At 42.9% G+C, this 27044-nt stretch overlaps 2 protein-coding genes across 3 annotated transcripts in view; both read left to right on the top strand.

The window, feature by feature from the left end:
- si:dkey-225n22.4 (collagen alpha-1(XXI) chain) overlaps window positions 1-4893 on the top strand; it is a 35627-nt gene extending 30734 nt beyond the window's left edge. Inside the window, exons 28-30 of the mRNA XM_052054200.1 lie at window positions 390-584; window positions 2312-2389; window positions 2766-4893. Coding sequence (XP_051910160.1) covers window positions 390-584; window positions 2312-2389; window positions 2766-2953 — 461 coding nt within the window. The 3' untranslated portion in view covers window positions 2954-4893. The remainder of the gene's footprint in view (window positions 1-389; window positions 585-2311; window positions 2390-2765) is intronic.
- Window positions 4894-6221: 1328 nt separating this feature from the next.
- On the top strand, window positions 6222-11201 carry LOC127593015 (C-C chemokine receptor type 3-like). Of its 2 annotated transcripts, none has more exons than XM_052054189.1 (3): window positions 6222-6541; window positions 6751-6935; window positions 9339-11201. In XM_052054189.1, exons 1-3 carry the CDS (start codon window positions 6311-6313, stop codon window positions 10189-10191), a joined length of 1269 nt encoding a protein of 422 aa, XP_051910149.1. In that variant the 5' UTR covers window positions 6222-6310; the 3' UTR covers window positions 10192-11201. The 2 variants fall into 2 exon arrangements, with proteins under 2 accessions (XP_051910149.1, XP_051910150.1); XM_052054190.1 differs by having other exon boundaries at window positions 6363-6541; window positions 6746-6935.
- Window positions 11202-27044: the final 15843 nt, after the last annotated feature.

Below are 27044 nucleotides of genomic sequence, written 5' to 3'. Positions count from 1 at the left end.
ACAGAACACTGATTGACTTCTTATTCAAGGGTGGCGGCATAGAAACGGAGAGTTTAAGAGGACGATAAATAATATGAGTAAAGTGGTTCGAGATGTCTTTTAACTTGAAATTGTGTTTGGAGATTTACGTTTCCGTTCGCAAGGCATCATCCGACTAGGAATGCGTTCATGTGGTGTCGTTTTGGCCCGTCGCCTGTTGGAGCCTGACACAAACATTTAAAAGCAGGTCTCAAAGTGGAAGTTGGAGAAAACAACACGGTGAACGTGTGGAGACAAATGTTGATTGGTCTGAAAATGATTATTTGATCTTGGCTTCATTGCAAACTCTACATGCATCCTGTGTCCTAAGATCTCGGGGAAAATGGCTAACATGCGTCTTTGGCCATTAGCTCAACTCCCGGCACTTCTTCAGACCCTGGATCGATCGGCAAGATGTGAATCCTGCCATGTCGTGAAGGGACCCCCTGGCGAGACTGGTGCCCCGGGACCCAAAGGCTCAATGGGAATCCCAGGTTATCCTGGCAGGACTGGCTCTGCAGGATATCCAGGGACTCCTGGAGCGCAGGGTCCGCCGGGCCTGAAAGGTAAAGCGTAGCGAAACGACTCCCGTCGGCGTACATTATGGACAGATTAATCCTGAGCACAGGTCAGCGCAATGTCCTTCCCCCCCGCCCAAATGACTCCACCTCTTTACAGACACAACAGCTCGGGAAAATTTACATCAGCTTTCAGCCACGATTAAAATCAAAAGAGCGCCAACGGCTAACAAATCGGATGTGTTGACGCTCAAACGTAGCCCGTAAAACAAGCTTATTAAACAAGTGAGCACCAGTAAAAGTCAGCAGAGCAAAATAAAATAAATACTGCGTGCACGGGCAACTTAAACGAGCTTTTGTTTTTTGATTTATCAACCCTTCCACGTGGCTAATCCTCTGTGGAAGATGCCACGCTCTAACAACTCGCTGTTGAATGTGAGTTCACCTTGTTAGTTTAAAGGATGACGGAAGTCATTGGAAGGGTTGCGGTGTTATCCTGAAAAGCAGCAAAGGTGTGAAACGGCATAAGAACGATCATACATAGTAATCGTTAGGAATTTGAGTCGCACGTAGATCAGAGATTTGATATTGAGATTCATTTCAGTGATTTTATTATCATGTTTTTTTGGTGAGTATGGCAAGAGAAAATTTATGTAAGAGTTGAACTCCAACGCGCAAGTAAATTGTCTGCGATGGAAGGTCAGAGCCACGTTTGACACCGTATGGAACGCGTGGGAGCCACAAGCAGACTGCCGCTCAACTGTGCATCGTTTCAATGCAGATGATATGCCTTTCAAAACAGTTTTGCACATTTTTCAGCCATCCGTGGACTGGACTCATGCCTAAAGGCGAACATTCTTTCTCAAACAACGGTATACAATCCTCGTCCATCCATTTTCTAGTTTGCCGCTAAGCCGATGCCAATCACAGGAAACGTCGAGACGCGTTAAAGACGGACAAGCTATTCGACCCGCATTCAGCCTGTTGGACAATTTCGTCTTCAATTGCTCTAACATGGATCTTATAGAACGTGGGAGAAAGCTGGCGTAGCCGGAGGAAATCCGCGGAAGCACAGAGGGACCATGAAAAAAAAATCCATATAGGACTTAAAGATACAAGCAAATGCGTTTTGTTAACTTTTTTCTTTTTTTTAGGCGTGGCTAGAAAACACTTTTATATACCACTCATCCTCATTAGGTGAGCTACGGGATATCGCAGCTGATGTGAAATAAGAAATGTATGCTCGATGTGAAGTAGGGCCGATCAAATCTTTCTCATTGGTAATTGCTTTGTATTGACACTATTGTCTCGTTGTTGACCGCCAAGTTAAATCCGCTCCTTCGCTGAGAGAAACCTTTAACGAGTGATGCAGACCTAGTGGAATGTATTCCAGTTAAGACATATTTTCAAGATGATGTCATATACAATACAAGACAATACATGCTGATTAATATAGCGCTTTCACAACAGCGGCAGCTGTAACAAAGCGCTTAACAAAACAGTTAACATAAAGTAAAATAATAAACACAACACATAACATATAGTTAATATACAAGCAGTCTGGCTTCATGGAGCCCTACAGAAAGCTGTAAATTCAAGGATTTGGATAAATGTTTTTTCAATAACCAAAAATAATTTAATCAATTACTTGTTGATTAATCATTGCACCGGTAGAGGCAAAGTCGACAATCGTCAGGACTGGAAAATCTCTCGAGAAGCCATTGTGACGTTCAACGTGATGTTTTGATTTGTGAGCAGCCCACGTATGTCCCCAGGTGACGTAGGACCAAGAGGGTTCAAGGGCAGCAAAGGTGAAGGTCACCACGGACGCCCAGGCGCACCCGGCCCGCTAGGTATGGAAAAAGAGAATCAAAGACTCATTTAGCAGACTCCCATGACTGCGTTTTCGAGAGCGGCAAATGTTTCCGCAACCAACCGCCGTTTTCTGACATCTGAGCTCTCATCAAACACGAGTGCACTTTTAATGGGAAAGTACGGAGGATGCTCCGTTTTTAACTAAATACGTGGGTAGGTGCTTTTTGGTGAGCACTTACAGTACATAACGTTGTTTGGTGATGCTATGCACAGTATTTGTTTTTTTGCAATGGTTACATCAGTCAGTCAGATGATTTGTTAGGTTTTTTTTTCTGCTCCATCAATTATGCATCACACCAGTAGTCATGTGTGCTGATATTCTTTGTTTTTTTCTTCCTTTGTTTTAACTAAAAGGGGCTCGAGGTCCTCGCGGATTTGATGGGATCGGACAGCCGGGCAACCAGGGAATTCCTGGGAAGCCGGGACCCCCCGGAGATCCTGGTAAAAGGGGTAATCCAGGGACACCGGGGATATGTGACTTATCCGTGTGTTATCAGACCTACAACCTAAGGGAACATTACAGCAAAGGACCCAATATCTGATGGCGTCCGCAGCAGCGAGGGACACAAGTGCCACTGGGTTTAACACCCGCACGTATCCAGAGGCCATTGACTGTAATCACTGATTCATGTGCGACCGTTGACTCCCCGCACGAGCACGTTGCGCGCAGCACAGCCAAACCGGAGGCAGAAATAACCTCAGAAGTTGAGTCAAACTGAAAAGGGGTGGAGCATGATTCCGAGAGAACAGAATTTGTGGTCCAAGTGTCAGCTGAGGGAGGTGTTCTGCCGTACAAAATTCCGCTTTTCAGTCACCGCAGGTTTATGGTCGCAAGTGCCATCAAAACATAGGAACACTGATTTTTTTGGACTTAGTGGTGTTTCCTTTAAGTAACTTTGACTGATGCGTAGCCGAGTGAAGGTTAGGCTAGTAGCGTTCCAATGAGTTGTGTTATTTCTGCCTCGAGCGCTTCAGTGCTGCCCCGCGATAATGATTGTATGAACCGTGCGGTCGTGTCAGTATGTTCTTGAAAAGTGAATCTAAAGATGTTTTGCGAGGATCATTGTACAAATCAAGTTGATCGGGTTAGCCAACTGTAACTTGTTCCATGACCCAATAGAACAAGGGTTAAACATATTAAAGCGAGGCCTGTCGGCAGAAAGGTTGGCACGATGACTTGACCAAAATCTTTGCCACCACCACAAGAAAAAAAAATCAATATGTAAATTAAGTGTAGACCTTCATCTTTAATTAAAAAAAATAAGGTATTAACATATTACAATCCAGTTAGGCCGACGACCTCCCCTTTCGGGGCCTCAAAATGATTCCTTTTTCTTACTACAATGGTACATTGGTAGCTCTTCAATCAAGTGTGCTCGTTTTATTTCACATCCGTTGTAATGGTATAAAAAGGGCAAAATCCCGTCACTGTGACAAACAGGCCGTGGGGAATCCTGTTACTGATATTTATATTGACTTGCTAAGCAAAACTGACGAAACGCGTGGAATGTCCGCGCATGGCTACAGAAGAAATCTCTCATTTACCTCACCTACACTTTAGGATCTACGCATTTACATGTAAACACTTTTTTTTCTTTTTACTGTATATTTTCTCATATTTTAAATAGAAGCCTGCGACCTGCTGGGGAAAAAAAAGAAAAAAAAAGAAGCTTTTTAGCCGAAATTCCAAATGTGTGCTTTTTCAGATTCTTGTTCAACGCAGACCATTTTTCTTCATTTAGTTCATTTAATGTGTCATCAAGAAAAAAAAAAGTTGAAAACGCCTAAGTTGAGCATTGTCAGCATATCATAAAATAATATTCACTCCTTTGACATGTTTGCGGCAGAATCAGTGAAAAGTAACTCTGCATAGAGTTTTTTTGTTTGTTTTATTTTTTTGTTTTGTTTTGAGTGCAAGTGACATTTTTCATCTGGATTTATAGCAATTCCCGTCATGAAAAGCAGCGCTTGATAATGGCCTGTGTGACTTATTATTGCTTGTTTTCCCGATACACGATTCAGCTTGTTTGTTTTTTTTAAACCTCCTCTGTGACTATTGCTCTTAAGGGAAATTTTCCTGATAGTCGTGCAGGAGGAGGCGAGATGGTGGCAATTTGAATCGACTTTTAACCCCCAAATAGGATTGCTGGTAAAACCCAATGACTTGTGTGCATGATTTTTCTTACGTTCTTTCTGAGGGACTCAAAGCCGTTTAGAGCAGAATTACACGATGCTTCCAAGGTATTGCAGATAAACCGAAGCCATTCACGGCCGTTGAGACAAACAGCAGCTATTTCAGACAGGTAGCTGCATTTAGCGTTCATATTAGCTTCTCCAGACAAAAAGAAAACACATATTTAGTTACAAGGCGTAGGCGGCAAGGAGCGGGAGAATTTTGGCTCAAACTGAAATCGTATCACTCCGCATTTAGCTACAGATTCAATTGTGGTGCCTCGGAACAACCGGCTTCTCTCAATTTTCAAAATCTGCACAAAACTGTTATTTGAAACCGTCAGAAATGCCTGCGCGCATCAGCAAGAAGAAGGAAATGCGCCCATAGGTTTTCACAGCACACGGATGACTTATGGCGCGTGTGAGGGCAAATCACGGACAGAGTATTGATATTTTCACCAAGCAGAACAGCGGGTTCAAAACAACCATTGAAAGCACAAAATCACACTCGTGGATGTCCATGCTGACTCTCCTGCTTTTGCCGTAACAAATAATGTGGACTGTAGTTGCCTCAACATCACACGGTTTGTCTTACTAAAATCGTAACATACCTCCACACCCGCCCGCCGTTTATCGTACACTGTGACTGAGTTTGAAACCTTGAATAGTTATATTGATAGATTCTCAAACATTGCCTTTAGTTGGTCATTTGTGTTGTGTGTGTGTGTGTCACAAAGCCATAAATGTCTCTTTAATATATCCCGGGAAGATAAATTGTAATTTCTATTTTTTTGGGCATTATTTATCAATGTATCCGGAAGTAAAATCTTTGTTGATGTTTGGAAAAAAATATGTGTGGCGGTGCTTTGTTTTTAAAAGTGTGTTTTATATGACAATAAATATTGTCAGCTCGAGTGTTTGGGACCATCCGGACAAACACTGAACACAAACTCAATTCCTATACAGTACGTGACATAATTTCAGTCAAACTGCTATTAACAGTTAAAAACAGATCAAGTATATTAACTCTTTCATGCACCCTGTAAACCAGACAACATGATAAGCTGTCCCTGAAAGGCTTAAAAAAAAAATATATATATATATATATAGATAGATAGATAGATAGATAGATAGATAGATAGATACAGTAGATAGATAGATAGATAGATAGATAGATAGATAGATAGATAGATAGATAGATAGATAGATAGATAGATAGATAGATAGATAGATAGATAGATAGATAGATAGATAGATAGATAGATAGATAGATAGATAGATAGATAGATAGATAGATGGATGGATAGATTGATACATAGATAGATAGATAGATATATTGTATTCATACGCTGACCTCATTTTGAGTAAAAGTCCATTTTTAATTAGTAACTTGGTATTATTTAGCCATTTGAAATGTTTTCTATATTTTAACATAAAAGGTCCACACTCAAAATGATTCTTATCTTGTCACGGTTGGCATATTACAATCTTTTAATGTAAGGGGGGGTGGGCAAGGTGGACCCTGCTGCGGATATCAGCTTGAGGCAGAACCTGCACCGCCAGATTGAATGTCCTCAGGATTGCCAGGGATCTGACATATGACACATTTGACATTAATATTTACACGACAGTCTTGGTGTCACGGTGTGCAAGTGGGTAGCACATTCACCTCACAGTCTTGAGGTCAAGGGTTCAACTCTTTCTCCCGCACATAGCGAGGTACTTCGATGTTTTTGCCTTATTCAACAAATTCAAAATGTAAACAAATTCCAAAGGCCTTCCAAGTTCCCAAAAAACAAACAGTAGTCACACACACACGCACAAAAATTATTATTATTCCCGGATACTTCCTTCCCCCTTGCCGTCTGATTTATCACAGGGTGACTGGAAGTCACTGTGAGTCAGCTCGCTGCTTCGCTCGAGTCCCGAGAGTCAGACAACAAGGACAAGGCCAGACGGTAAGTCAGCTCTCATTAACATGATATTCATTCCAAAAAAAAAAAAAAAAATGTTGCTTTTTGCAAGAGGTCCCCCCCCTGAAGGTTATTTACTTTTGAGTGGTGTTTGTTTGGTAGAACCAAACAAGTTTATAGTAGCTCATTTTACTCATCCCATCACGTCAATACAGCATTTTTCTGTCTGACATATTTGACTTGTTTCAGTCCAGGCGACGATGGAAGCGACAACATACGATTATGACTACGATAATTACAGCGATGATCCGGCGCGACTGGTCGCGCCATGCGATGGGGATGTCGACAACTACGTGGGGGCTCAGCTGTCCATCCTTTACTACTTCATGTTTCTCTTCAGTCTCTTTGGCAACGGACTTGTCTTGACCATCATCTATCGGTGAGTGGGTGTCATCTTGAACAATTTAATGCACAGAGTCCATCTCTGGACTAAAGCAGAGAAAACTGAGTTTATTTTTAATTAATTTATTTATTTATTTTGCTGTCTCAAAGTCATGTAAGGCATTTAAGGTTGGGATCATCAAAACGGTAAAACTCTTTGAGCCAATGCCTTGCGATTTTTAATTAGCCTACATTTTGCCGCTCAGGTTGATAAGTAATAATTTATTTCACCGAGTACATATAATTAGGTTGTCAGAGAACAGAATCCAATGTTCACCATGCACACTTAACCTCCTTGCCTACACTTTCAATCAAAACCGAAGGTCACCTCCACATTGTTTGGCATCTCCAGCGCTGTTCTTGATTCAGCCTTTTGGAATCAGAGAAAATAGGTTCAAGGAAACACAATGGGAATGCGAGCTGGAAAAGACTTTTGTGGAATTACATTGTGCTCATTATTCAGAAGAAGATATAAAACCCATTAAAGTTCAGGACTACAAACAAGTACCATGCGAAAGCCTTGATGAGGAATGGTATCCGCTAAGAGACAATCAGATTTGCAACACCAACAAAAAATACAAGTGTGTAAAGTTTCTTTTTTTACTTTTTGAAGTTCATTGAGATGTGTATTGCATCTACCTCAGTGACAAATAGCCACCTCTGTAATCTGCAAACTTTGGTTTGAATTTATTACAGTAGAAGTGGTTTCCGTGTAGGGTTGCTGTTGCTTCGGTACAGCGTCACGTATAGGTGTCAATTACTGGCCCCTCAAAGTAGAAATCTCCTCTAATGGACTCCAATGGGCTAATTATGGAAATGCAAGGCGGCAGTCTATGTCATCTCCTGGGCAAAAAAATAATTTAATTAAATATACTGATAGGTCCCCAAACTGAAATTAAGTCAAATAAGATGTCAGCTGTGAAATCATTCCCTTTGAGTGTACCACTCAGCATTTTTGCATTTCATGAATGTGAGGCATCATAAGTGATGAGGCTGTTCAGCCACATAGAGTGGTGGCTCATTTATATGATTCAAAATGACCCGTCAAAGCTCAAAGTTTCTCCTTGTAATTACATCAAAGAGACACGGGGCAGCAAAGACAGTACAATGACCTACGATATGTTCTTGCGTTCGTGGATCAAACTGAAGGACATTTTTCAAGATCTTGATTTTCTCCGGTGGAAACGCTCTGAAGAAAATGTAATTTACCATAATTATAACGTTAGTACTTTTTTAGCCTGGGTTGAGGACGGCCGGCGACGCGCGTCGACGCTCACAAGATTCAAATTCCAGTTACGTCGCTTTAAGAATGGAAATAAACTTGTTTAAAATGTGTCACTATTGCAGGACTCTGGAACGTGAAAGACTTTTAAGCAGTTTAAAAGCTTGATGCCATGCATAAAAGGGATGATTGCGACGGTAACATGGTTCGTTAACACCAGGGGTGGGCATAATAATCGATTAATTGATCGTTAAGAATGTGTTCAATTGCGTGGAATTGATTGTTGATTAATGGCGGCTTGAAGCAATTGAGGCAAAATGGAGTGAACTGCTATAATTGCAAACGGGAGTTTAACAGTCTCACGGCTTTTATTTCCAGGTATTTACATCCGCGGCTCGTAGGAATCTTACGAGGCGGCGTTATTTCGAACGAAATAGCACCGTGGTGAATACGATTAATTCATGAAGCGGTCAAGATGCGATTGCGTCAAACGTGTGACCCATTGACACGATGCCTTCTTTTGTCATGCTCTTTTTCAGGCTTTCTCCGCTGTCCCTAAAAATAACAATTAAAATAAAAATACTTGCACTTCGCAATAGCAAATTTTCCATGCCCGCTCGGCAACTGTCGGGCACGTTAGCATAATGTTGCCGTAACATCCTGACAAAAGTCAAGCCCGCAAAATAACAGCGCAGCAATACATTAATCATTTCGCTATGTCATAATTTCATTCTTGTTTATTGAGTCCAGTAGATAATAATTGGAAAGAGACGCGCCGTGCTTCTCGTCGCGTTGTCGCCTCTCACACAGTGCCGGCAAGCTAGGCAACTGATGAAAATGATCGGCTTCGAAAATCCCGATGCATCCAAGCCTGTTATTTCTTTGAATTGTTGTCGTACAAGCTTGCGCTGCATGACACCCCTTGGCATGTCCTGAAACCTTTCGACACCAATTGCTTAAGGTGAATGTGCACTGATTGCGACAAATGAATGGCCATTATCCACTGTACTCGGGAATAAACGCCGAACTGTCATTTTCAAAGCAAGGGGGGGCGGGTTATTCAGTGAACACGTTTCAATGTGATGAATCACACGTAATGGGTAGGAAAAAAAGGGTAGGCTTTTTAATCCACATGGGACGGTGAACATTCGGTCCCTGATGTCGATCTGGTGTTTCTAGGTTCGAAAAGGTGGGCACGGTTACTAACATCCTGCTGCTAAATCTGGTGACGTCCTCGGTGATCTTCATGAGCAGCCTTCCCTTTCTGGGAGTCTACATGCAGCTCTCCGACTGGATCTTTGGCAAACTCATGTGCAAGGTCGTCGGCACCGTCTACTATCTGGGCTTCTACAGTTCTGTCCTTTTTCTGACTCTTTTGACCTTTGACCGCCACCTCGCAGTCGTGTACTCCTTGAGCACATCTCAAATCAGGAACCAAAGCTACGCGGTCGTCTCCTGCTTGGCGGTGTGGTTGATCAGTAGTTTTGCGTGCATCGAGCCCATGATTCTCCACACGACTTTCATCAATTACATGAATAATAAGACGTACTGTCAAGAGTATCCTGGAGACTTTGCGTCCATCGACGTGTCTCGGGTCAGAGTATCTGGGTTTTACCTTCAACTGATACTTTTCTTTCTTTTCCCCCTGGCAATTATTGTTTACTCCTACGTGAGAATTGCCGTCACCGTCATCTCGTCTAAATTGGTCGCCAAGTTCAAGACGGTGAAGCTGGTGTTCGTCATTGTGCTGCTGTTTTTCATTTGCTGGACCCCATTCAACATTGCGCTCCTGATACACGGCGGATCCCCAAATTGTGAGCAGGCGCGGGAGAGAAGCTACGCCCTTCACATCACACGTAACTTTGCTTACATCTACTTTTGCATCAGCCCCATCTTTTATACTTTTATTGGGAAAAAGTTCCAGACCTACTTCAGACAGCTGATCCTGAAACACTTCCCCAAATCCAAGAAATCTTTGAGAAGCTCTCAATACAGCAGAAGCAATATGTCCACAAAAAGCACGGCGTACTAGTTTTAGGAACGGGAAGGTTCCTCCACACCGTTAAGATGACATTTACAGAAAATGTTTTCTGAACAGACGAGTTCAAGAAAGAATCTTTGGTCACAAAATTCCCACAAGTCATTGTGACCCAGCATGTTTAGCCATACAAAACAAAAACAAACATCAATTTTCTTATTAATTCATTAGTCAGAATAATAATTGTCTCTGTGGTAGCCGTGCAAAACGATAATTTGACAGTCGCGAAAGCAACCGCGCTCAAATATTAGTCTTCGTGTGAAGAGTCGGTTGCGCCCAGAAAAAATTATGATGAATAAATAGGCAAGCTATTATTTTTAACATTCACTAGGATCACGGTGAGAACTTTGTCAAGGTGACTAAATAAAGACAGAGGAGACATGCTAGCAGTATCCGGTAAATTACAGAAGAAAAAAAATGGTTCTGTAAAATGAAAGCTTTCCATTGGCACACCGGTTGTCCTGCCTACAAATTGGTCCTGGTGACATTTCGTCCTCTGTGATTTAAATCAGCTTGGCCGATCAAGTTGAATTTGAGTCACTGAACTACATGAAATAATATGGACCAAAAAAAAATGCAAGGTCAAGAAAGGATTATGTTAATAAAACAGCAGCCTTTGATAAACAACCACGACTGTAGGGTATTTTTTTTCATTCATTTGCCTATGAGCTATTTTTATTTTCACTTTGATTGATAAATACATCCTCTGTTTTTGTATCAACCTGTTTTTTGTTTGTTTGTGAACAACTCTGTACCTGCTGTACCATGTTTACCAAGCTTTTTATTTCATCATTCGGATTTAATGTCGATCCCGGTTGTGCTTATCTTGAACTGATCTGCCAAGAACTCCGCACATGCAAACTTTGGCGGTCGTGTTGGGAAAAAAAAAAAAAAAAAACATTGACAGTACGCCTTCAGAGACTAAACACATTTGAATGTGATGGAGAGTAAAAATGAAATAAGCCTTTTGAGATTTATTCCTCCCTACAAATAATCCAATTCTGTGCGTTCTAAATCCACCCAAACAAAGTTTTGTTATGTAAAGTATGTCTTTGTGAAGTGGAGTTGCTTCATTTTTTTTTTTTTTTTGTGGAAGCTTATTGGTACCTATGAATAAAAACATCTGAAATGACACATTTGTTCAAATGACCTTCAATAATGTAGTATGTTATTAACAATTGACGCTATTCATCGATGTGAACATTCTTGACAAGACATATTAAAAATACTCATCAGCGATCCCTTCTCTAACATTCCAAGGAAATCACAATCTCCCACCAGAGGTGAGCTATTTTTAGAACACTCAGGTGATCCCGAGAGGCCGGCGGGTGCCTGTGGTTGTCAGGATGGTGACCGCTGATAAAGATCGTCTGCCTTCTCAAAAATTTAGAGGCACAGCACACAGACGGGATGCCTTTCTTGGGTAAATGATGCTAGTATTCATCACCCCAACTCCAGTGACAGTCATTCCAAGGAAATATTACAACCCGGCCCAGGATTAGTTGCGAAAATATATAGCCTACATGACACCGGTAAAAAAAAATAAATAAAAAGAATTTATGTTACATTTCCAACCATACTGTTGCCTTTCATTTATCACATTGCCATTGTGAAGTCCCAGCATGAGCGCTGATTTAAAACAGAGGTAGATCACCAGCAGAAGTACCCTCCAGCCTTCGGTTGGCTTTAAATCCCTTCAACGGAGCTTCGCGCCGTGTATGGTGGCTGGTGATAAACTGCTCGCCTACACTTGTGCCTCCCTCCACTTGTTGGAGAGATAGGGAGACACTGAAATGAAGCTGTCGCAAATGAGCTACAGTCAAAAGTATTGCTTGAAAGAGGTGCCTTGTATTTCACCAGTTTAGTTATTACACACACGCGGGAGGAAAGAGGAAGTGGAATCTTGTGCCAAAGACGCTGGGGAGTGGAAAGAGGTATTTATAAGATGGAAAAAAAAACAAAACCACAAACATGTATGAGGCACGCCGATGCTGAAGTTACACTCGCCATACAGTCGTGTTTAAAAGTACAGTATATGGCCACCACTGATGTCGATAGCGTATTACTCCGAAACATTTGCAAAGGATGGCAATCCGAACGTGCTACAAATATCACAAACCCTTACGATACAGAACATATTTACTTGCACTTAAGTCGGTATTTCAACCAGTGGCACCTTCCACCAACAAAGGCGGTTTGCTGTCAACAGCCGCCTGATTAAAGCAAGAGAACGCTTGATTGCCAACACCACAATATGATTCCGAACACCATCAGATGCACTCAAAAGTCTTCAACTTCACATTCCCATCATAGAGAGCGATGTCACAAATGCATGGCGTCGCATTTTCAGCACGTTGACGACTCATCACATGTCCATACCGTACTGCATTAAACGAATATTAAGGTTTTCCTTCCACACTGTCAAGAGAGTGTTTTCTAGCTTCAATTACACATTTTGTCACAAACAACATGGATCTTTCATTCCCATAAATTAATAACAGTGATAGTGAGCGTCTAATTTCTCCGTTATCTCCTGGATAGGATGTCTGCTGGGAGGAGCTAACGTGTAAAGAGAGGACGGAGGGCCGAGGAGGTCGAAAAAAAATCCATCTATCCATCCATCCATCCATCTTCTACCGCTTATCCGGGGCCGGGTCGCGGGGGCAACAGCTTTAGCAGGGAAGCCCAGACTTCCCTCTCCCTAGCTACTTCTTCCAGCTCTCCCCGGGGGATCCCGAGGCGTTCCCAGGCCAGCTGGGTGACATAGTCTCTCCAGCGTGTCCTGGGTCTTCCTCGGGGTCTCCTCCCGGTGGGACAGGCCCGAAACATCTCACCAGGGAGGCGTTCAGGAGGCATCCGAAACAGATGCCCAAGCCACCTCATCTGGCTCCTCTCGATGTGGAGGAGAAGCGGCTCGACTCTGAGCCCCTCCCGGATGACCGAGCTTCTCACCTTATCTCTAAGGGAGTGCCCGGAAAAAAAATAAAAATAGCGTTTGGCGATTTATATCTCGCATGATCGTTGCTGACAACTGCGCCCTTTTTGGAGTATCGAATAACAATTAGACAAAAAAACAGGCTGCTGCCATGACTTTTCACAGCCCTTCCAAAGATCGCCCTTTGCCAGTATTTAACTTTGGTCTGCAGTAAAAACAAACGAAAAAAAAAAGTACACTGTTCCCCTGGGTTACAGTCAGTCAACAGCAATATAGTAGCCCGCTGGAAGTCATCCAGCACCTCCAGCCATTACCGTGCCAGTCATCTAATCCAGCAGCTACTGAATTTGTCAGCTGGCCAGCACACACACTTCCAAGTAGTAAACAGCCAGACTGCAACACTAAGCTGCTTTTTATTTTTTTTTTTACTGCGTGATATTGACTCTACATACCTCAGATGAGTTTACCTTTGCAAAAAAGAAAAAAAAAAAGTGTGTATAGTTGCTCAAGATGTCAATGCGATGTAGAGCAAACGGTTATCCTTTTTAATGCCATCAGCATCACATACGAAATGAAAGTCCTATTTTGCGAAACCAAGAATAAGGGAAAGTGAGTCCTGACAAATTAGTCAGTAAACTTTTTTTTTTTTTTTTGTAATTTTTTTGGAAATGCAGTTGAACTCAAGAAGCCAACATACTACACTTTGCGTCCCCGTTTATCATCAAGCTCACTTGTAAGCATTTGTTCAGCATTTAAAAGCAGCTAGCCTTCAGGGCTGTTGTTCGGAGATATGATTCATTTATCAAGCCACCGCTAGACATGAACAAGATCAGCAAGGTGTCGTGAAAAAGTTCCTCCAAACTCATTACCGACTCCAGACGTTGCTTGCGGGGTGGTGTTACGTAGAGTTGAATGAAAATGATTCTGTGTACGTGCACCGGGAAAAGCAGTGCAGGACTTAGCTAGAACGCACCGCGAGATATGACACGGCTGCCGTGGCGCAGACAACAGAGGAGATCCGTCGGCTCAGCAGGAGGAGAGAGAAGGAATTTCAAAGCACCGCGGGATGTCATGCAAACCGAGCGGCCAGAGAGTCACGCCACGTGCCGAATCATCGTAAATTGAGTCTCTTTGTGTCCATGAGACTTATGCAAATCATTGGCCTTAACCACTGATAGGGACCCATTAGAAACATAATTAGTATTTCTTCTCCAAATTCTCCTGCCACCGTAGAGGAACACTTTCTGTTCGGAATGGCAACTCTTTTCACGCCTGGCAGGAGGAAGAAAGAAAATACGAAAGAGGACTTAAGTACTTGCCAAAAACTTTACTCCTATTGAGACGGGCCAAAAAGAAAGGGATCCCTCTCATTTCACCTTCATGCTGTGTTTCATTTTTACTTTTTTAATGGAAGTGTCAAGAAAACTCTCCGGGGTCATCCATTTGAGGGGAATGAGAATTAATTGGAGGATTAGAGCTACTTTCACCCTGCACACAGCCTTTGCTGATAACATGCCTTGAGGGAGCGAGGCGCTTTGGCTGGATGACTGACTGACTGACTTCTGGGCACATGTGGATCCACTTTTAGATTCCCCTTCTGTTTCATCTTTCAGATCTCCTGTTCCATGTAAAGCCACCCGGAGATGTATGGTGAGCGTTGCCCGGTATTGGAACGAGACGTGGCATTTTTCTCCTTCATCATGTAAATTGGTCACTAGGAATGAAAAAAAAGTTTTGTTTTTTTGTTGTGTGTGGTTGACATCGCATATTATCATCGCGCGCGTGCTACGTTAAGCTATTGCTATCTGCAAAGATTGCCTTGAAAGATTGCTTTGATCATTTTTTTTTTACATTTTTTTTTACATTTCACTCATTATAGCACACATCGGGGTCATGTGTATAGGTTGATGTTCTATTGCTCAAGTTGCCTTGAGTAAGTCATCATCACTGACGACCAGCTCCCGGTCATAAATCATGTAAAGAGCATGACAGTACAATCAACACTCTCTGATCCCACAGCATCATATCTCATGCTTGGCACTTGGTGGTGCTTTTTCATACGTCCAGCCAAAATGAAGCCTTCTGGGGGTTTAAAGAGCTCTGGCCTAATACGGGGCAGATGAATTCACTTGCTTGTCAATGTAACAGAAGCTGGATGACGGCTGGCTCGCAACAGGAGTCAAATGGGCTTGATTGCAGCAAGACGGGAACGCTAAAAATATCAAATAAAGCATGTGGGAATATATAACAGAGTAAGTACAAATCATTTATTTCATGTTTTTAAGTATTGACAGCTTCTCTGTGCAGTCAATTATGCGCCACTTATCAGACTTCGTTTTCGCTATTATCGCCAATTAGTGCTTCCAACAACACTGCGCTGCTCTGTTTACCTTTGGGCAATTGCATCGTGTTTCCGATGGCGTAGTCTGACAACCGGATGCTTGATCTTTGCCCACCCAAACTGTGAAGTTAGGGGCGAATGAAATAATTGCGGGGCAGGTTATTACGTAAATAAGCGACATTTCAGAAACGCAGATGATGAGTGGGCAGGCACTCCTGAGACCCCCACTATTTGAGCACAAGCAATTCTAGAGTCAGTTTCTCATACTGTAACCTTTAAATCCTTGCATGATAATTGCTGTACTATTACACGACCATAACATACAATAGAAAACTAGGGCTGACACTGACAAAGTCACACTTGGAAAATCATCATCGTTAGGCACCGTAGCTTTACACTCCATCAAAACAAAACCGAAATACACACTACCCCCACAAAATACAATTTCTGACATTTTCATGCTTGATTCATCAATAAACTTCGAACTGCACAACTGGGCACATTGAGCATATCCCGCAGTTTTCCGTTTCTTTGAGCACCGCCTTATTTTATTGCCTGAAACTACGTTTGTATACTTAAAAGGTTCCGTTTTTTTGCGTCACTAGCTCATAAATATTGTTATATATAGCTCAAGGCTTCTTTGCCCTCTTAGCAGTGCTTCTTACCACCTTGCAGAGACATTTTTTGGGGGGTGGGGGGTGGGTGGCACACAGAATTGACAATGAGGCAATGGGAGATGAATTGTTTTTGCCTCTGGTGTTGTGACTTAAAGGAAAGGCCAGAACCGGGCCACTGAATGTTCTTGTTTCACGAAAATGTAGTAGAAGCGATGTAAATCGGGAGACAGCAGAAGAAAGAGAGTGTCTCAAAATATTCAGAGTGTACTCTGTCACGACATATGAATACTGTGTAGCCTATATACAGTATTTGAAAAAAAACAATTACAGTTGGTGTCACCGCCGGTGAAGCGAATTGCAAAAGATATACGTATAAGAGAGAGACAGAGAGCGAGAGAGAGAGCATAGCTTTCTTTTCATGATTTCATGACACAAGCCCGGATTTAATGAATAGATAATTTGGGGGGAAAAAAATGGAGGTGAGATTATCACGATGACACTATTTTTGTTTGATGGGGTGCCGTGAGATTTTTCCTCAGACAAAATGGCTGCCTTTAATCAAAGGTAGAGAAACGCTGCTGTGGATAATAGATGGACCGTGCGGTTTGCTGTACTGCGCTAAAAAGAGCGGAGGGATTGATGAGGCAAGTGGCAAACAGTTGCCCAAACAAAATAACAACACACAGGGGAGGCGACTGCTGTGAAGCAAAACAAACAGAACATCTTTGGCATCTAAAATGTGGCAACGATGTGTAATTAAAAACCTTTTTGGGGACAACAGTATGAGGGAAAAGTAGTTAAGATTGCACGACTGTCCGTGTTTTGTTACGGCTTGTGTTTATTATTTTACTTTATGTTAACCGTTTTGTAAAGGTTCGGTCGAAACATCGCCCTAATAAAACTCTGTTGTGTTCATCTACTCTAAAGTGATTCTAAACGAATGGAAGTGACTGAAATGAAATGAAATAATTGCAAGCAATGCGTTTAGCCTCGCGTGGCCAACAGAGGGTGCTAGAGAGGAGAATCAGCAAGCGGACTAATAGAATGACTTGAACGCCGACGGCAGGATATCGGTGTGCGATATGACCCCTGCTACTGGGTCAAATTGTTCCGCGTATATTGATGAGGAGTGGTTACAAGAGTGTATTTCAGAACAATTGCTGTATGACTCATTTAAAGTGGGCCACGAACATTTCAGATATGTATTCCCATGTCACGGGAAACCAAATTGCTTCATTTACTTGAAGCCTATTCAGGGATTCGGTATTCCATTTGTAGCGGCTTGTCGAATAAGAAACGTGTGTAATCTTGAAATGCATATCTTTATTGTTATGCGGACAACAAGATCTTAATTAGGCGACCCGCTTGAAAGCGTGTTCAGCCGTAATGAACGTGGCGACGTGATACAAAACGGAAAGTTTTCCGAGGGCAGTTGTTTGGCTTGTGTAAGTACGCGGAGGTTTACCCGCTTTTGTGGCGCTTTTCAAGAGTTGCAAATTACAGTTCAAACAAGGCCAAAATTAATATGCGGGAAGCTATAGAGAGTTTGTTTGGGAGGCCATTTAGAAACACTTCAAGCTGCCTTAATGGGATGTCTTAAACAAGATGCGGTGTTAAGATATCCCATTTAAATAACTGTCAAGGCACCGCATGGAAGTATTGCTCTGCCACTAAACGACAGAGAGTAAAACTTACTACAATAATACTACCGGTACATACTAATATTTTTTCTCATACAATACAATACAATACACTACATGCTGATTTATATGATTCACTCCGTCTCTTCTTTTTTTTGTTTTTAAAAACTACGACCAACAATGAGTAAAAACTTGTGGTATGGAGACACCATATATCGAAAGAAACCCCAACTTCTTTTTAAATACAACAGTTTTACCTCTCCCACACACTTAAACTTTTCCCCTAGTATTCCCTGGTGCCTGTTCTCGCTCTTGCTCGCACAGTTCCTCTAATAAGAAGTGTGCTTGCTTCAAGCTGTTTCTTTGTCATTCGCAGTTTTCGACTTACTTTACAACTCAAAGGCAAAAGAGAATTCAACATTGTGTGGAATTGAACACCAAAATGCTCTACCGAAACACGCAAGTTTGTCTAGTAAATGCAAATCGGAACAGTGAGGCCGATGACTTTGCCGTAGACTGAGAGCATTTGGTTTTGACGTCCAAAGATGAATATGAGATCAGAGATCAACTTTGCAGCGTTTACTTCCAGATATTGTCCCGCTGGGTGGAAATGGAGAGGAAATTAATACAGATATTGTGAATATACCGCGTTTAGCACGATGGCCCCTCCATCAATGTGATCTAAATTGTATCTTTTTTTTAACTTTTTGGTAATTTAGGCCTTGTTGAGTCAATTGAATCAATACTGCTGAGCTTTAATCCACATTTGTACATCGCTGGTTTGCTCATGCGGTAATTGCAAGGCTCGATCCAATTTAGGCTCAACGACAGACTCAAAATGAATGTAGTTCTTCAATGTTTGCAGAAAAGACACGACGCTGACAAGTGAAGTCTCTGGTCTGGGGCTTTGAGCAGAACTGTTTCTGGTTCTCTCCAATTTGCTAAGTGCCTTAATGGGAAACTAATTTGGCTAATTTAAAAAAAACATTAGAAAAAATTATTTTATATACTGTACATATATATATATATATATATTTTTTTTTTTTTTTGCTAAGTGAATGTAAAAACGGACGCTCGCACGCACACGCACAAAATTAATTGTATGATTTGACCTGCGGTGTAAATCCATTCTAAAACGTGCAGATGCATGACTGGAAATATGGGTTAATTTATCATAATCTGGAGGCTCAGTGGGCATGAGATGAGGCATGAACCTTACTAGTTCATGCCTCATCTACTTTGCCTCAATTACATTGATTCCATTTCACTCAGAAACACACATCTACATTTTCTAAAATACATGGCGGGGTTTTCGCCTGGGAGTTGGCGACGTCGTACGTCTTTTGTTTCTTTATACAACCAAAAAGCCGTTGGGTGCGGCATAGCAGGAGTTCACGTCTTAGGCTTGAAGAAGCCTATTCGGGTGGAAAAATCAGCACCAACGCAGTAGGTTAGGCAGCATGTGCGAGATCTGTTCGGGCATTAACGTGTACACACGGCTGTGAGCTTCTTGTTTCTCTTCAGGCTCAAGTTGGAATCAAGTCTCCCCAGACGCGTCTCAAAGCACATCATCAGTCCAATTAAACAGGCAGCACACACAGGCATAGATTCGGCTGCCCTTTTGCGAGAACTCCGAAGGAAGCCGGAGCTCTTGTGAGACGCTGAGAGGCAGATTATGTGAGCTAAGTGGAAATAGCAATGTCTGAAAAGCCACTCTCGAAGGCTAGAGTGGAAAGCTGGATGTCACGAGACGGTAATCGGCCGTGGTCAAATTTAAATAGATGTTTGTTACAGTAGCTCCCTGGATTCGTGTAATGTTTCCTTTTGTTGTGGGTTTATTCCACTTGTTACATAGATACTTTTTTTTTTTTTAAGAAAAAAAAAGTAAACAGTTTTGAGATTTCCTCCTGCTTTTGGGTCCTCCACTTTTTCACCACACAATCCCATCTAGTCAGGTTTCGACTGCACTTTAAACCTGTTCTCAGTCAAAGAAGAATCTAGAAATGGTCTTGGTGAGGTCGCAAATTAAAACAGACTTTTTTTTGTTTTTTTTTTAATCGCTGTTTGGTAAATAGTTAAAAGGCTGATGCAAAAACAACACAATTTGCTGTTCGGGAGGATTCTAACGTTACAGTCCACTTGCATTGGGGCACACGTCTTCCAGCAGATTTACAAGTTTGGAAAAGTGCATCAGAGTCGTGAAGTTTTGTGACCTGCTTGCTGCTTCCACGTTTCTGGATTCAATTTGGGGTTCATTTCTTTTTCGGACAGTTCTTGTTACCATTAAAATAGCCCGCAGGTGCATTAGCAATGCAACATTTTTTCAAGATGATCATTTGTCAGAAAGTTTTAAAAGAATACAAATATTGTGTGTATATATTCTGCACACTGGCATCCATCTTGATTTTTTTTTCCCCCTCCGTGCTTTCATCACTCACACCTCCCTCGATCATTCCCTCATATCTCGGCGTCTCATCAGCCAGTAGGTCGTCTGAAGTGTGTCGACCAGCACTTGGGGCTACAGACACTTCAATTCCTCTGGCAGAGTAATTATTTGGCTCTTTTATTGCGGGATGTGTTGCTGACGATTATCCCGGGGCAAAACAAATATATCTTATTTTTGCCACAAAATTTCTTGGACTCACCGCCACAGCCACTTGCTGCTTTAAACATATTTGTTTATTTTTCACCTCAGGTTAAAAAAAAAAAAAAAAGGTTGCCACATTCACTCAGACTGTCAAGGTCTGCTCCATATTTAAATTATAGTTGGCCTGTTTATTCCCGTAATAAAGAAAAACAGCCTGAAACGGTTGCTTGTGGACATTCAAATGTAATAACAATATTCAGGAGGATGCAGGCGTGTCGGGAATGGATAATACCCTTTTTTTTATTTTTACGTCGGGGTTTTCTTTCGTTTCGTTTTGTTTGTGCGTGTATTATATATTTGAGGAAAAGATACCGGTCAGATATCGTTTCAAAACGTTAATTAAATTACGACGTTCTCCTAATCTATCTTTAAAATATTACTTGCATTAAAAGGAGGCTTTTGCATTAATTGGTTCTTAATGGGTTAGCTTAAGTGCCCCCCCCCATTTTTCATTATGGTCCGCTCGGCAGCAGTGTCTCATTAAAGATGTCTGAGCAACGAGCATCTTAAATGGAATGGCTTATGAATGAATTAAGAATGAATGAACGGAGCTTCAATTTGTTTTTTTGCCTTAAAACAAATCGTCCGTGCAACCTTAACGACACCGGTCCGGGGTGTGCTCCGCCTCTTGCTAAAAGTGACACGGAATAAACTTCAAACCATTGTGACCCTAAAATGGAAGAGTTTAGAGTCACAGTGCGGAACAAAGAGGTCAAAAGGAGTCACAACAGAGATATTGGTTAACCTCAGATTCATTTGCGGCTTGAGATGTTTATTTTGTTTTGGTTTTTTTCTTCAAGGGACAACATGGAATGCATAATTGCATGCGATTATTCTATAAAACGACAAGGGAAACAGTTCACTCAGTTTCGGTTAAAAATTTGGGGAATCTCACTCTACCAGGGTATATTGCGCAATAATATTTTATGCCGGCAACTGTGATTATTTGGGAGATAAATCCTCATCATTTCCTCGCATACAAACACAGACGTTTGATGAACAAAGCAAGAGGAGCGGAAATTATTTGATGATTCGAATTCATGTTGCATGGGGATTTTTTCAGAATGAAGCCAACGCGTTTTATTTTTGTGGCCATTGTGTCGTCAAATAAATTCGCATATTGACAAGTTTGGAGGTGGTCGGATTAAAAAAAAAAATTGTCGAAACAATGAAGCGGTGCGTTTGACACGTCTGACCATGACGTGACTTTGAATCTTTGAGACAAAAAAAGGCATATGGCGGATAGCAAGTGACTCGTTGTGAGTTAACTGAGCTGGACTGCCGACATCTCATTATTCATTCATTCATTCATCTTCCGAGCCGCTTGATCCTCACTAGGGTCGCGGGGGGTGCTGGAGCCTATCCCAGCTGCCTTCGGGCAGTAGGCGGGGGACACCCTGAATCGGTTGCCAGCCAATCGCAGGGCACACAGAAACGAACAACCATTCGCACCCACACTCACACCTAGGGACAATTTAGAGTGTTCAATCAGCCTGCCACGCATGTTTTTGGAATGTGGGAGGAAACCGGAGCACCCGGAGAAAACCCACGCAGGTCCGGGGAGAACATGCAAACTCCACACAGGGAGGCCGGAGCTGGAATCGAACCCTGTACCTCTGCACTGTGAAGCCGACGTGCTAACCACTGGACTACCGGGCCGCCACACATCTCATTAGCATAAGGGGAAAAAAAAGACACGCCGCTACTACTACTCTTTGTGAAGAAACACCTCTTGTAATTTCTATAATAGTGTGCAAGAGGTCACGATGTTGCGCATGCCGACTGAGTTGAAATGACGCTCTGAAGCGCTACATCACGCCGTGATGTGTGCCAGCAACAATTTAGGTCAAAATTGTTGTTGCTGAAATTTGTTTCAAAGTCGCAGCCAAAACTACAAGGCATACAACTGAGATAAATGAACATAAAGTGTCTCTAACGCCGTTTGCTGCTGCGTTGGGCACTTTGATTGTAAGCGGGTGTCTCATTTTACCCTCTTGAACAACATCGGTATTTCTGGCTGTCATGGCAGCGAGTATGTTATGGACGTAGCAGTGTGTTCCTGAGCTATGGCAAATCTTCCCTTGAAATGGCCGCCAAATGCTCTCTCCGGAGTTATTCCGCCCCCTGCTGAGGCAGTTGTTGAAAGCCAGCTGGGCGGGGGTAATTTGATGGTTTTGGGGCGATGGCTTCATCAAGCGCGGGCCGTGGCGGATGGCCCGCGTCGCACGTAGCATGTTAAACGCCTTCACGCCTCTGTGACATCGAGTAACCCGAATAGCAAAGGCTGCGCGTTTTGAAGGACGAAATCAACGGATGCATTCTTCCGATACTTTTTGGAAGGGGAGTTTACCTCATGTCATTTGTACATGACCCCTAATTTCTTGTCACGATTGTCCATTCGATAAAATGGAGGCCGGCGCGTGAGTTACTCGGAGAGAACATATGGCTGCCGGACTGAATTACCCCAAAGCAGATGGCGTGCACAATAAATAAAGATGAAAAAAAAAAACCGAAGGAGAGATGCTCTGCTGACCATATTGCACATTTTATGAGCGGGACCTTCCACCCAAGATGTCCCGGATACATAGAGAGGTCAAAGCACATATGGACCTAATTAACGGAAGCTTCTCTGTATACGAAAGCAAATCCTATTCGGCAAGCATTTAGCAAAACGAACCCAGAACAACTTTATCAACGATGAGCGAAAAGTTAAAGACGTGGATTTGATCTGTTCATCCAAGACGCTCGCTCGCTGGCGGCGAGCATTTAGGGGAGCCTCTGCAATCAGAGCCGATTCAACATCTTTGAGACGCAATTATGAGGCTGTGGAGGAAAACAAAAACAACAAAAAAAGAAATCTCATCGTTTTGAAGCTCACCAATACAAGCCGTGCCATTTATTTGAAGCTGCCGCTTTATAGACAAGAAAGAAATAATAATGATAAATATAATGAGGAGATGTACTTTATCTTCACAGCTGGTGGTTTTACGATCTTTTATTCCTTACCTTGTAATCCACTTTGCCATTAACTGCCACATGGCAGAAGCCATCAATAGATTTTTTTTTTTTTAATTCCTATCTCGGGTAATATTTCTTTTACAATAGCTCAATGGCACAAACATTCACCTTTTATGACACTGGCTGTCTTTCCCGAGGTGTCTCGTTCACGCAACGCTCGTAAGCATTTAATAAAACTTTCAGTCATTTTGAGCACAGAAACATAGTTTACGAAAATCGAATCACAACACTTTGTTTTCGCTACGATCTGTCAGGTTACGGATTGTCGTCTGTGGAATATCGGTCCACTCCTCATCTACGGGCCTTTCCTATTGGTTCGTTGCGGTGAGCGTCAATTTTTTGGCTCCGAGCCTTGCCTTCTTCTCGATGTCATATTTGATTAAGGTCGAGCTGATATGCAATGCCACTCAAGGCCACGCCTCTTAAAGGTGCACACTCAATGGAGAGTAATTCCACTTTATTCATTCATTCATTCATCTTCCGAACCGCTTGATCCTCACAAGGGTCGCGGGGGGTGCTGGAGCCTATCCCAGCTGTCTTCGGGCATTAGGCGGGGGACACCCTGAATCGGTTGCCAGCCAATCGCAGGGCACACAGAGACGAACAACCATTCGCACTCACACTCACACCTAGGGACAATTTAGAGTGTTCAATCAGCCTGCCATGCATATTTTTGGAATGTGGGAGGAAACCGGAGCACCCGGAGAAAACCCACGCAGACCCGGGGAGAACATGCAAACTCCACACAGGGAGGCCGGAGCTGGAATCGAACCCGGTACCTCTGCACTGTGAAGCCAACGTGCTAACCACTGGACTACCGGGCCGCCCTAATTCCACTTTATGTTACAGTTTATTTCCATTTTGTATAATTGCGTTTTATTGTTCTTTTTTTCCCCATCCATCAATCCATCCATCCATTTTCCGATCTGCTTTATCCTCACGAGGGTCGCCGGGGGGGTGGGGGGGCTGGAGCCTATCCCAGCTGTCTTCTGGCAGTCGACGGGGGACACCCTGAACCGGTTGCCAGCCAATCGCAAGGCACATAGAGACGTACAACCATCCATGCTCACATTCACACCTAGGGACACTTTAGAGTGTCGAATTAACCTGCCATGCGTGTTTTTGGGAACGTGAGAGGAAACCGGAGTACCCGGAGAAAACCCACGCTGGCAACCCACAGAGGAAGGCCGGAGCCGGGATTGAACTCATGACCTCTAAACTGGAGGGTCAATGCGTTAAACACTCGACAACCAACCTGCCCCCCCCCCCCCCTCTATAAATAAATAAAGCATTCATTCATTCATTCATCTTCCGTACCGCTTGATCCTCACTAGGGTCGCGGGGGGTGCTGGAGCCTATCCCAGCTGTCTCCGGGCAGTAGGCGGGAGACACCCTGAATCGGTTGCCAGCCAATCGCAGGGCACACATAGACGAACAACCATCCACACTCACACTCACACCCAGGGACAATTTAGAGTGTCCAATCAGCCTGCCACGCATGTTTTTGGAATGTGGGAGGAAACCGGAGCACCCGGAGAAAACCCACGCAGGCCCGGGGAGAACATGCAAATTCCACACAGGGAGGCCGGAGCTGGAATCGAACCCGGTACCTCTGCACTGTGAAGCTGACGTGCTAACCACTGGACTACCGGGCCGCCAAAAAATAAAGCAGTGTTGTTGTTTTTTTTCACTATTAAGAAAAACCACAAAGAAATGCGCATTTTGTGCTGGCAATTGATGAATAATGAGAATATTACAGGGGTGGCCGGCTTTTTGCACACATGGTTGCTCACTCAACACAGAGGAATGGACTCACTTCAGCTTATTATAGTACAGACACTCACTCGTATGCTATACATAGTGAACTGTAGACGGGTCTTGTAGAGACATTTGGGAGGTGCGGCAGGTCTCTAATGAAGCCATGTACATCATGCTCGGAGACGCGGGTCAGAGAGGCAGAGGCAAGGCAGCGGTGTTGAGAGCAAGAGCGTGTCCGGAATGACTCAAAGGAGGAAGAATCACTTTGTATTGCCAATGACACAGTGGCCTGTGAGGGTCAAATAAGTCTCTACTCACACAATGTTGCCGTCACGTGTACAAAAACAAAGGCCGTATTTTAATCATGGCGCATGAATTTGGGGTCGCTTTCATTTCTTTGCGTGGGATCATGCGCCAGTTTTTTTTTTTCTTCCCATCAATCATGCACGAATTAGCAGTCAAACTTTCAAGTGCGCTCGGTGAGTTGTTATTGCTGTCAGCCATGTCTAATGTGTTTGTCCATCATTGCGTGGCAGGGTAGCAGGGGGTTCAAGCATCGGCCGTTTAACCGTCAGCCGTGCCAAGGTGACAAAGTTTGAACGTGAGTGATGTGCGATTTGATTTTGCCGACACTTGAAAAACGCCTCCGTTTCCAGTCAGGCGGGAAAGGTCTTTGGCATTTGCATATCAATTCTCCCGCCTAACATATAACGCGACTGCAGAAGGCTTTCATTCCGTGTTCAAATCCATCCCACGGGATGTTTGATTTTGTTCAGTGAAAAATTCTCTTCTGAAATGAACCCGCCTTGATTGAACTTGTTTTGTGGGGGGAAAGTCAAGATGAAAGGGGGCTTGTATTTTTTGAATTTTTAATATTTGTATTTAAATTTGTTCATTGACAGAAGGTCCATCAGTCCATCGCTGGCTGACATCCGATTGGTCGGCCAGTGACAAATGACGGGAAACTTGATAAAACTGACAGACTGAGCACCAACAGAAGCAGGTTTTAAAATGGAAGAAGTAGTACGTTCTCGACGTTGATTGGCTGTCGCCGATGCGTCACCGGCGGAGTCGGTTTGAGTGTCCTAAAATAGTGGTGACGGACAGGAATTTTTCCGATGACGGAACCACGGTTAGCATAACGATAACGGAGTGACGGATGGCCCGGCCGACTGCGAATGATGAATGACTGACCGACTGCTGGGCCCAATTTGCACGCAACCAAACAATATAACGGCATAAGCAGAAATATAGCGGAATAATTGAATTCAGGCAAGACAAGCCCATCCCAACTGCTTATCGGCCGCTCCGCAATGAATGATTTATCTCAAATTCTTGATTTCTGACTTCTTGAAACAAAGGCAGGTCTTCTGGCTGAACATATGCTACTCAGAGATGACGAGATTATCCCAAAACAAAACACCGGAAAGCGGTGAGAGAACGATGACACTCCGGAATGAATAATGGATGAAGTTGTCATAACAGGCAAGTATTTTCTTATGATGCACCGTGATGAAATATGAAAAAGAGAAGCTTTAACCTCAATCTAAAAAAAACCAAAAAACTTTACCGAACATTAGCCTTAACAACGGAACCAAAAATTCTCCAGTCATCAACCCCCCGTCATTATGAATTCATCACGAGAGAGTCTATAAAAAATTTAAAAGGAGCCAAATGATGAAAAAGAAAGACCGAAGGAGACATTGGAGACTGTTTTCAGACTCCACTGCTAATAGATGTCACCTCTAAAGCCAAGAAAAGCAATGTCATTAGTGGCAAACCACTGGAAAAGATTCCAATGTTGCCCTTTGGGCTGTAGATTACATCCGAATTTCTTTTTTCACTTCTCCAGGTTTTTGTACCCCCACACGACAAGGTTTTATTTTGTCCA

This window comes from Hippocampus zosterae, chromosome 20, assembly GCF_025434085.1.
Source record: "Hippocampus zosterae strain Florida chromosome 20, ASM2543408v3, whole genome shotgun sequence".
Classification (NCBI taxonomy): domain Eukaryota; kingdom Metazoa; phylum Chordata; class Actinopteri; order Syngnathiformes; family Syngnathidae; genus Hippocampus; species Hippocampus zosterae.
Note: the sequence above shows the minus strand (reverse complement) of the source record. Positions and strands in the feature narration are given on the sequence as shown.